This window comes from Nicotiana tomentosiformis, chromosome 6 (assembly GCF_000390325.3).
Source record: "Nicotiana tomentosiformis chromosome 6, ASM39032v3, whole genome shotgun sequence".
Taxonomy (NCBI): Eukaryota; Viridiplantae; Streptophyta; class Magnoliopsida; order Solanales; family Solanaceae; genus Nicotiana; species Nicotiana tomentosiformis.
The window spans coordinates 132315485-132326648 of NC_090817.1; the positions used below are offsets into that span (position 1 = coordinate 132315485).

Below are 11164 nucleotides of genomic sequence, written 5' to 3' on the forward strand. Positions count from 1 at the left end.
CCACTACCGCGGGTCCCATGTTTGATGTTCCCAGTTACAGGCCATAAGCGGAAACAGGTCGACATAAAGCGTGCATCACACCACCACAATCTAACGACTTGTAATCTTTGCGTGAAGGACACGCTCTCTTTCGAGGTTGGAGAATAATAGACAACATTACAAGTGTCACTATCTTTTCTAGGACCTTCTGCCTTACATTTCTAGTGAAGAAAAAGCAGCTTTAACGAACGGATCTTCGCCTTCGAATATACCACTTGGACCGCTCTCACTGCAGACTTTCGAAATATAAGATATTCGGAAATTATTTTAATATATTTTTTTTTTTTTCGAAAATTTTGTCAATTATTAATAAAATTTGTAGCGTTGAATGTGATAAGGCTCCGACTCCGAGTCCTGGAAACTTGGCAACGTGGCACGTGTGGTCCATCTGCTTCACGGCGTGGCGGTTGCTATCAATCAAGTTTGAGCAACTTTATCAAAGCAACTTCCTCTTAATTTTGGTTGAAATTCAACTCTAAATTTTTATCTGTGGGTTTTGCTCAAAACGAAGCTGAGGCTCTCTGATTTTGTCTCTTTTAAAGAATGGCAAGTCCTATGGAGAAGGAGATTCATAACATAATTAATGATGAAATTGTGTCGGTGGAGCTTCCTGCACCTCCTTCCTGGAAAAAATTGGTACAAATTTTATTTTTTCAGCTTTACCTACGTACCAGCTCTGTTATTTTACTTGAGCACTTTCTATTTCTAGAGTAATAGCATTAGAATTTTGAACTTTCTGTAATTTTCTGTTTTTTGCTTGCCTCAATTCATGTACTATAGTTGCTTGAACGTTTCTAGGTCTTGCTTAGCTTAACTGCTTTCTGTTAATTCTTAGTGTTTTGGTTTCCATAATTCAGTAGGACGAAGCTTAGCTCTGTTTCCAGTTTTTTTTTCGTTTAAGTTGAATTTGCTAACGGATTAAAGGTAGATTTTTCTCTGTTTGTTTGTGGCAGAATTGGGTTTAAGCGGGAGTTTCATTATTTAAGTAGTAACGTCTTCAGTTAGTAGCTTGGATTTTGTATTTGGTCTTGATTAGCTTGCTTCGTTCTGTTAATACTTGGTTTTGTAGAAGACAATTTAGTTAAGAGGAAGATTACCGCTATTCCAGCTTAACTTAATTTTTTTTCTTTTTTTCCCCATTAATTTAAGTTGGATTTCAAAAACTGTTAGTACCAGACAAGTGGATAGCTGCAAATGGGAAAATTTTGTTGTTTAGTTGAAGAATTTAAAAGTTTAGGCAGGAAAAGCTTGTCAGCTAAATGAAAGGTTTCCAAGGTAAATTGGTATAAGACAGAAAGGGGCAAGGGAGGGTAGGCAGATACACGCGGGAGCCTTATTAAATTCTTGACACCAAATAGAAGATTCAAGTTTTCACTCACTAGTTTATTAAAAATTTAATTAACAAGTCGATATAACAAGCTAAGTTTCCTTTTTAACAACACTGAGATGTCAAATACCGCCAAGGTTTATATAATCCTCCAACTTGGGTGCGCGACATATTTAAGGATGAAGGAGATTGAGTTCAGACAGGGTGGGTGAAATTAGTTAAACATGTTTCGTCTAGTCAAAGTTTAGGCTAAAATGAGCTAAAAGAGCACAGCCTAACAGGTTGATTCTCAACTCTCTACTTTAGGCTAAAATACTTAACGACTGAAAGATAAAATAAAATTTGAGGGGGGCAGTGGGGATAAAAATTGAAAGTGGATAGGAAGGGAAAAATACTTGAATATACCCGACCGTAGACAATTTTCCTAAACAATATTGACTTGAACATCCTTTGTGGTAGTTTGGGTCATAACCAGTATGACTCGATCCGTCTATTTACCTCAAAAGATGAGAAGAAAGAGCCTTTTTTCTTGTAGTATTTGTTTGCTGTGTTTATCACTTTCCTCGTGAGCTTAGATAGTTCATCTTTGGTATCATGATAGGGGAGTCTACCCTTACTTTAAACATTGTGAAGCACATCAGTGTTAATGTAACCGTTCCTAGTTGCCACAAAATCAATGCGCAACCTTAGATGTGAAAGGTAGAGAGAGTAGTTTGTAACTGCGTTGAAGATGGATAGTTGGAGGATAACTGTGTTTTGTAGTGTACTCTGTAGATTCTCTGGGAGAGGTAGTTGTATAATTCAAAACGTGCTGCGGTGTAGCTTACTTGAACACTTGACATAGATTTTACCTCCGTCGCTTTGCAGTTCATTCCAAAGCAAGGGAGTACACCAAAGAGGAATGAGGTTGTATTTATTGCTCCAACAGGAGAGGAGCTCAAGAACCGCAAACAGTTGGAGCAGTATCTCAAATCACACCCTGGTAACCCTGCAGTATCAGAATTTGATTGGAGTACTGGCGAGACTCCAAGGAGATCAACAAGGATCAGTGAGAAGGCAAAGGCAATGAGACCACAATCACTACTTGAATCACCGAAGAAAAGACGCCGAACATCATCTGGTGCAAAGAAAGATAGCAAGGAAGCGGAAGCTGCAAGAGTTGACCAGGAAAGTTCAGAAACAAAAGAGATGGAATCTGCCAAAGAAGAAAATGAAAACTTGGAGAAAGACGGAGGAGCAGAAGCTGAGATGGATGACAAGGGGAAGAAAGAGGTGGAAGCTGCGGATGAAGATGCAGAGGGCATGAAGGCTGCTGAACTCCACGCGGAGGATAAGCCAGAAATGGATGACGAGGGGAAGAAAGAGGTGGAAGCTGCGGATGAAGTGGCAGAGGGCATGAAGGGTGCTGAACTACACCCGGAGGAGAAGCCAGAATCTGAACCCGAGAAAGTTGACAGTGCTGATGATGGCAAACAGGACAAGTCAGAAAATGCAAAGATTGAGGACAAACAAGTATATGGAGAAAAGGTGGAGTCTCAAAGTGACAAAGAAAGTCCTGCAGCTGATGTGAATGAGATCAAGCCAGAAGTTGTCACCGCGGAAGGGATGAATGAAGCAGTAGGAGGAAGTTCCAAAGATATGGAAAATGCTGTTAATGGGGAATCTAATGATGGCGAAAATAGGTCGCAGGAAGAGGAGAAAGAAATGAAAGGAACTGATTTGGTTATGGGAAATAACAAGATAAACCAACCAGGGCCGGCTCATTCCCAACAGCATCAGTCACCTGCACCTATTAGCTGCTGAATGTATCATCTGAATCACCCTTTAGGACATCTCTTGTTACATGTTTACTGACTTTTGGATTCAATTTGATTATTGTAATAGCAATCTGTGGTAGATTAGGGTCTAGATTTCAACTTGCATCTTTTATGTGTATCTAGTTTGTTTTCTATTGTGATACGCTGATCTGTTATTAAACCTTGATGTAATATGTCTTAGCAGAATCAGTGAGTTTACAGTTTTCTATTTGCTGGAACTTGTGTTGTTTACTATAGCAAGCTTTTGAAACGTCACTGATCAGGCTTGCTTTATTCATTATCCAATTGAATCGATTGATGGAGTAGGTTAGCCAAAGAAACAGAGAACCTAGTTAGGTATCCAAATGCATCACGAAATTATATAATTACCAGGCCAGAGTTGTTTTTACAGTTAGAAAATGATAATGACCATATTGGAATGAACAGTTTTAGTGAGAAGAAACACTTAAATATTCACCATTTTCGTGCATTTGCGAGTTGTGGAGCACACCATTGGTGGTGCCATTAGGACTACCTGAAATTAATTCCTTTTTCTTACTCTCCTCATATTTTCCAGCCAAGGAATCAAACAAAATCCCAGCACCAACTCCTACTGCCAAATCAATAGTGTAATGACCCCTGGTACTCAGCAATCTGATCACTTGCAATACGTTCAAGGTATCAAATAAATAGGCCAATGTCCATCTCTGCATACGCTTCATATCCAGTGATGCAATCATGGATGCTGCAACATGCCCCGAATAGAACAAGAAAAATGACACATTCCCTACTGGAAAATCAGCGCCTGACCCCAAGAAATCCTACATTCACACAATTGGAAAACGATCAGTTGCCTGAGCAAGTTACTTTAGTGCGCCATTTTCTACTTTTGGCATTGCATCATGTGTTTAAAAAATATAGACCTTAACTTCTATACACGGCAATCTAAAAGGGTTATTATTATATTATTAGGTTACTTAGAAGATGACCACAGATAACTGTCCATAAAAAATAAGATTAATAACCTGAAAAATAAAGGATATTATCTTTTATAATATCTGGTTAAAATACACTCATAGTGTAAAGTTGTTTACATTGACAAAAAAAGTAAGGGTAGATGGTGTTCGACTTTAAAACATGGGGTACCACAGTTTCTGTTTGTAGAAAAGTGGAACTGCAAAGGAAGAAATATTATTACTATCATATTTGTCCAGATAAGTACAAACAATTTGTTAGATAACAGCATATGCCGATCAAGAAAAAGACTAAAATTTACAGTTGGACACCCTGGTATCCTATGCAGTTGGTCTATGGTCCCAACTCCCCTGTGACTTCAGATTGAAGAATAGATCTTAAAAATGAAATTTTTATTCATAAGAAAGATAAAACAAAGAGCGTATATAATATTTGTTGGTCATTTCACCTCTGGTAATGGCAGCTGCGTAGAATATCCAAGAATGCCTCTGCATGTGAACATGAACAGAGCTGAGATGGTAGCTCGTGGCCGTCCTTCAATTAAGAAAGACCATATTATGTACACCATTTGCATCCCCACGAAGACCTATGTACAAAAACAATGATCTCATAAAAATACACACCTCCTCAACCTGTATCTCGAGAAAAAAGAAAAAGATTTTTTCTGTCCTCTACTATGTCAAATCACGAAAATTAATGAATTTGCAAATTATATAACAGAACTAGGAAAAATGATTTCAATGCATAAAGCAACCCCCTTAGTTTCTCCTAAATTCCAAAGATTACAGTAAATAAACATAAAAAGGTACACACATTATAGATTCAGTAACAACCATGTACCAAACAACAACAACAACAACAACAACATGCCAAGTGAATTCTCACAATTGAAGTGTGGGGAGGACGAGATGTACGCAGCCTTACCCTTACCCTGGAAGGACAAAGAGACTACTTCCGACAGACACTCGGCTAAAGAAAAGATGAAAATGAGTAATGAAAAATAGTAATGAACCATGTACCATGTTGTTGTTGGGAAAATAAATCTCCACAGAAATAATATTCACGGTATACGACTAATAAATGCGGATTACTAAAATACAGTAACCAACGGTAATAATAAGAGAAACAAGGACACCGAAATTTTTACGTGGAAAACCCTTTTAAATAAGGGAAAAACCACGGGTCGAGAGGAATAACTGATTTCACTATAGCAAGAATTTTATAATTTGTAGTACCGAGTAAAATACTCCAATACCACTACACATTCAAAAGAAATAACCCTCTTTTGATTTTTTTACCTCACTACAAATACCACTCAAACTCTCTCTCTCTCTCTCTCTCTCTCTATATATATATATATATATATATATATATATATATTTTTTATATTTTATTACAGAGTATTTTGCTTCTTACTCTGTAAGTCACTCTCTTTCTCTCCGTTTGATTTTTTACTAATGACTCAGGATCTCTCTATTTATAGAGATTCAATATTCCTGCAGATGTCATCAGTGACGCCAAATGAAAGATATAAACTTCAAACTCTTCAATGTGAACAAATCAAAACGTCGGCTGCCAAATTTATAAAAGACTGCTGACATTAGAGGTCTTTATCAAATGAATAAAAACATCTCCCTTAAATCATGGGATGAACCCATCAAATCTCCCCCCTCCAGTCCCATGCACCTGAAGGAGGTATCTTCAGTTTTTCATATAGAGTTCATGCCAACAAGTTCTTTGCATAGATCGAACTTGTCCCTTGGTATTACCTTGGTCAACATATCCGCATGATTTTCACTTGTGTGAATCATCTTGACCTGTAAAGATTCGTTGTCCACCTGCTCATGAATCCAATGATATCTTATGTCAATATGTTTTGTTCTTGCATGGTACATGGAGTTCTTCCTCAAGTCTATTGCACTTTGATTGTCATAATAAACGACATACTCTTTTTGATGCAGTTCCGGCTTTTGAAGAAACCGCTTGAGCCATACCATCTCCTTGCCAGCTTCTGTAACGACAATGTACTCTGTTTCAGTTGTTGAAAGTATAACACACTTCTGCAATTTAGACTGCATACTTCTGTTGTGAAGAAACAACTTACTATTTGTTCTATCTCGGACAATCTCTATTCCTAGAGTTTGTCATGCTGGACCCAAGTCTTTCATGTTAAATGACTTGGACAAATCTTCCTTCAACTTGACAATAAACTTCTTGTCTTGTCCTACAATCAACATGTCATCCACATATAACAACAAGATGATAAAGTTATTGTTAGAGAATTTCTTATAGTATACACATGGATATGAAAAAGTCTTTGTGTACGTTTGACTTCTCATGAATGAGTCAAACTTTTTGTACCACTGCCCTGGCGCTTGTTTCAGCCCATAAAGACTCTTTTTCAACTTGCACACTATGTATTTCTTCGCTTTTACTTTAAAATCTTCTGGTTGCTCCATATAGATCTCTTTTTCCAAATCTCCATGCAGAAAGTCAGTTTTCACGTCCAACTGCTCCACTTCAAGATCTAGGCTAGTTGCCAAGCTCAAGATTGTTCGAATAGAAGTCATTTTGACAATAGGTGAGAAAATTTCATCAAAATCAATACCTTTTTTCTGTTTGAAATCTTTTACCACCAATCGAGCTTTATATCTGACCAGCTTGTCGTTTTCATCTTTCTTGAGTTTAAAGACCCACTTGCAGTTGAGCGGTCTTTTGCCTTTTGGAAGTTCAACCAGTTCGTACGTGCCATTCTTCTGTAGAGAATTCATCTCTACTTGCATGGCTTCCATCCACTGGATTTATTCCGGATGAGATAGCACCTCCTTGAAATTCTCTGGCTCCCCCTCATCAGTGATGAGGATATACTCTGAAGAAGGATACCCCGTGGACTCCACCTTCTCTCTTTTAGATCTTCTCAAAGGTTGTTGTCCTTCTTCTTCTTGTTGTTGCTCTTCTTCTTCCTCTTATGGAATAAGATGTTTCCACTGCTCATCAACCTCTTCATCTACACCTTCCGTGTGCCATTCTTCACCTGTGGAAGGATTACGTACAAGTACAGCAGGAGTAGTAACAAAGTTAGTAACTGTACCATTATCATTTTTGGTCTTTGTTAACTGATCACTATCAATCCCAACCACATCTTCTCTGGAGATCAGTTCTCTGATTCTGATGATCTTTTTCCTATTAAGGTCCCACAATCTGTAGCCGAACTCTTTATCTCTATAACCTATGAAGATGCAGGGAATAACTTTGTCATCTAGCTTCGTTCTCTACTCCTTCGGTACATGTGCAAAAGCTTTACATCCAAACACATTCAGGTGAGAGTATGGCACTTCTTTGTTGGTCCAGACTTTCTCTAGAATGTCAAACTCTAATGGAACTGATGGGCTTCTATTAATCAAGTAACAGGCTGCGCGAGCTACTTCAACCCAAAATGACTTAGGTGGTTTTGCTATTTTGAGCATACGTCTTACTTTTTCGACAGTGGTGCGATTCATTCTTTCAGCTATACCATTATGTTGTGGGGTTTCAGGAACTGTTTTCTCATGTCTGATTCTATGGTTTGAGCAATAGTCTTCAAACTCCTTTGAAGTATACTCATCTCCATTGTTTGTCCTGAGACGCTTTAATTTTTGACCTGTCTCCCTTTTCACCAGAGTATGAAATTTCTGAAAAACTTGAAATACTTGGTCTTTTGTTCTCAAGAAATAAACCCACAATTTCCGTGAAGCATCATCAATAAATGTGAGAAAATATTTGTTATCTCACATTGATTCTATATTCATTGGACCACAAACATCAGAATATACTAAATCAACTATATTCGATTTTCTTCCATGAGTTGCTTGAAACGATACCCTTTGCTGTTTTCCAAATAAACAATAATTACAAGAATTCACAGTTGTACCTTTTGCAAATGAGATGAGTGACTTCTTGGATAGGATCTGCAGTCCCTTCTCACTCATATGGCTCAATCTCTGGTACTATAAATCTACAGGCGTATCATCTACAGCCACATGTAATCCACCTTCATATATCTCTGCGGTTGTCTTGTACAACGTATAGGGAGCAACTCCTTTAGCAATCATCAATGATCCCTTGGTGAGTCTCCACTTCCTATTGGCGAAGTGATTCTCACACCCGTCTCAATCTAGAGCGATCCCTGAAATCAAATTCATTCACAGATCTGGTATGTGCCGCACATTTTTTAAAACTAATGTGCATCCGACATTTGTCTTGACACAAACATCGCCAATCCTCACAATCTTTGAGTGGCTGGTATTTCCCATCTTGACTATCCCAAATTCTCCTGCTTTGTACCTATAAAAGAATTCTCTTACCGGTGTGTCATGGTAGGATGCCGCTGTGTCAACCACCCATTCTGAATCTTGGTTTGCTAAGTGTATGCATTCTTCCTCCTAGTGAACGAAGAGAATCACTGAATCATCGTTGTGCACTACAGCAGTTGTGTTGTCATCGTTCTTCTGGCCACTGCTCTTGCCTCGACCTTTCTTTGGGCACTCTCTTTTGAAGTGACCTGGTTGACCGCTACTGTAGCAATTTATGCCCTTTGATCGGTTCCTGTACATTCCACGAGCTTTGGATTTATCACGGCTACTCGATGCTCTATAAAAACGCCTTCCTCTATTTTTCATGATAAGACCCTGCCCTTGATTTTCTGGCTTCTTCCTCATCTTATCATTGAGTAGGATGACTGATGTGACCTCCTTTAAATCAATGGTATCTCTACCATACAGGATAGATGTTGCCAAATTATCATAGGAAGATAACAACGAGTTTAGAAGCATGATAGCCTTATCTACTTCAGCGATTGTTTCTCCGAGGTTTTTCAGCTGCGTGATTAATCCATTGAACATATTTAAATAAGACAAGAAATTTGTACCTTTACTCATATGAATGGCATAAAGTTACTTTTTCAAAAATAACTTGTTTGTTAAGGATTTGGACATATATAGACTTTATAGTCTTTTCCAAATACCACATGCACTATTTTCATCCCCGACATTATTGAGTACTTCATCGGAAAAGTGCAGTCTGATTGCACTAGCCGCCTTCTTATCCATGTCTGCTCAATCCTCAGCTTTCAAAGTTTCGGACTTTGCCTCTTTTCTATGTAGTGCAATATCTAACTCTCGTTGGATTAGTAGGTCTTTCATCCTTCTTTGCCATATGGAGAAACTGTTATTACCGTTGAATCTTGTTACTTCATATTTTACTCCTGATATTTTTTTGTCACAAAGTAAAATCGACCGTAAATAATATTTTTGTGAATGAGCAGAACCTGTGCTCTGATACCAGTTGTTGGAAAAATAAATTCCCACAGAAATAATATTCACGGTATACGAATATAATAAATGCGGATTACTAAAATACAGTAGCCATCGATAATAATAGGAGAAACAAGGACACCGATATTTTTACGTGAAAAACCCTTATGAATAAGGGAAAAATCACGGCCCGAGAAGAGCAACTGATTTCATTATAGCAAAGATTTTATAATTTGTGGTACCGAGTAAAATACTCCAATACCATTGCATGCTCAAAAGAAATAATCCTCTTTTGATTTTTCCACCTTACCACAAATACCGCTCATACTCTCTATATTTTTCCTTATAGAATATTTTGCCTCACTTTATCTCCGTTTGGTATTTTACTAATGATCGAGGAGCTCTCTATTTATAGAGATTCAATATTCTTGCAGATGTCATCATGACGCCAAATGAAAGATAGGAACTTCAAACTCTTCAATGTGAACAAATCAAAACGTCGGCTGCCAAATCTATAAAAGACGCTGACATGAGAGGTCTTTATCAAAGGAAGAAAAACATCTTCCTTAAATCATGGGATGGACCTATCGGTTGTTAAATTGTGTGACCATTTCATCTAAAAATATGCGTGTAGAACATGCGTACCGTGTTAAGGCCAGCAAGAACGGAGTTGAGAGTAGGTTTGGAAGCAAGAAAACGATGAAGTGGACGCGTAGCAATGAATCCCAGATCGAATGGCGGGGAAGAAGATGGGATCATACGAAGAGTGTATTCCACACCCATGAAAAACAACAGCGAAGAAGCGAAGATGCACGGTATGGGATGGTACTTCACCACACCGAATACATCCTCGGCCGTCCATCTCATGAAATATGCATTATTCAGCCAACAGCAATTACACAAATCAGAGGATGATCTTATCTTCATGACTACAATGATCTTATTATAGTCGTCCTCTTTGGTTTTTTCTTGCTTTTGAATTTAACGCCGTTAAGGGAACCGTTCTGTTTACAGAGAACAGAACGGTTTCGAACTCAGAGAGGATACCGTTCGAGGAAATCGTAGGTCTCTCTTTCGAACTCAGATCACAGCAGGGAGAGATTGAGATTGAGATTGACATTCAAGTGTAGGAAATTTGGTATGGGAGAAGAATGTGGCACTTTAATTTACACCTTCGATTTGTACCAGATTAAAAGAAGCAGCAGCCTCAAAACGTGCTTTATACGCGTAGAGAAACTGGCTTTCGCCATCAGTATTTCCACTAAATCAAAGGTGCTTTAACTTAATTATTATGATAAGTCAATATAATATGGCCTAAAACACCTGTGCTAGTAAGTTTTTTAAAATCATAATTCCGTGATAAGAAAATAGTTATACTAACAGTTTAAATATTTTAAAAAAAAGATATTCATGGTACAGACATGTGTTACAATTCAGATTTTGCAATCTTTTAATAACTAATAATGTCTGGGGAGGGTAGCGTCTATACAAACCTTATCCTTAATTTATGAAAACAGAAAAATTGTTTTCAATAGACCCCCGACTCAAAAAAGTATAAACACTATATTAATGAAAAGATCAACAAGATAATAAGATTACCAAAATAAAAGAAACGACAAATAATCATAGAAATATACGCCATGTCATTGGGTTTCTTATTCTTTGATAGGTTATGAGAAAATGTACGACCGTCAGTGTTTGGACTTTATCCTACTTGTTATTCACAACATTTAACT

The 11164-nt window shown here is 37.7% G+C and overlaps 2 protein-coding genes across 2 annotated transcripts; one reads left to right on the top strand and one right to left on the bottom strand.

Moving 5' to 3' along the window:
• Window positions 1–247: 247 nt before the first annotated feature.
• Window positions 248–3391, top strand: LOC104097222 (methyl-CpG-binding domain-containing protein 11-like). The gene is made up of 2 exons (XM_009603766.4): window positions 248–675; window positions 2234–3391. Exons 1-2 carry the CDS (start codon window positions 583–585, stop codon window positions 3167–3169), a joined length of 1029 nt encoding a protein of 342 aa, XP_009602061.1. The 5' UTR covers window positions 248–582; the 3' UTR covers window positions 3170–3391.
• Window positions 3392–3515: 124 nt separating this feature from the next.
• LOC104097223 (phosphatidylcholine:diacylglycerol cholinephosphotransferase 1-like) lies at window positions 3516–10523 on the bottom strand. Its single transcript, XM_009603767.4, has 3 exons — window positions 10074–10523; window positions 4586–4723; window positions 3516–3983 (listed from the first exon to the last, which is right to left on the bottom strand). Exons 1-3 carry the CDS (start codon window positions 10353–10355, stop codon window positions 3612–3614), a joined length of 792 nt encoding a protein of 263 aa, XP_009602062.1. The 5' UTR covers window positions 10356–10523; the 3' UTR covers window positions 3516–3611.
• Between the last annotated feature and the right edge of the window lie 641 nt (window positions 10524–11164).

Coding starts and splice junctions, on each gene's coding strand:
- LOC104097222 (XM_009603766.4), top strand. CDS start 583: ATGGCAAGTCCTATGGAGAAGGAGATTCATAACATAATTAATGATGAA. Junction 676..2,233: donor CTCCTTCCTGGAAAAAATTG/GTACAAATTTTA, acceptor GTCGCTTTGCAG/TTCATTCCAAAGCAAGGGAG.
- LOC104097223 (XM_009603767.4), bottom strand. CDS start 10,355: ATGAAGATAAGATCATCCTCTGATTTGTGTAATTGCTGTTGGCTGAAT. Junction 4,724..10,073: donor TTCTTGCTGGCCTTAACACG/GTACGCATGTTC, acceptor TTTTGTACATAG/GTCTTCGTGGGGATGCAAAT. Junction 3,984..4,585: donor CGCAGCTGCCATTACCAGAG/GTGAAATGACCA, acceptor GTGTGAATGTAG/GATTTCTTGGGGTCAGGCGC.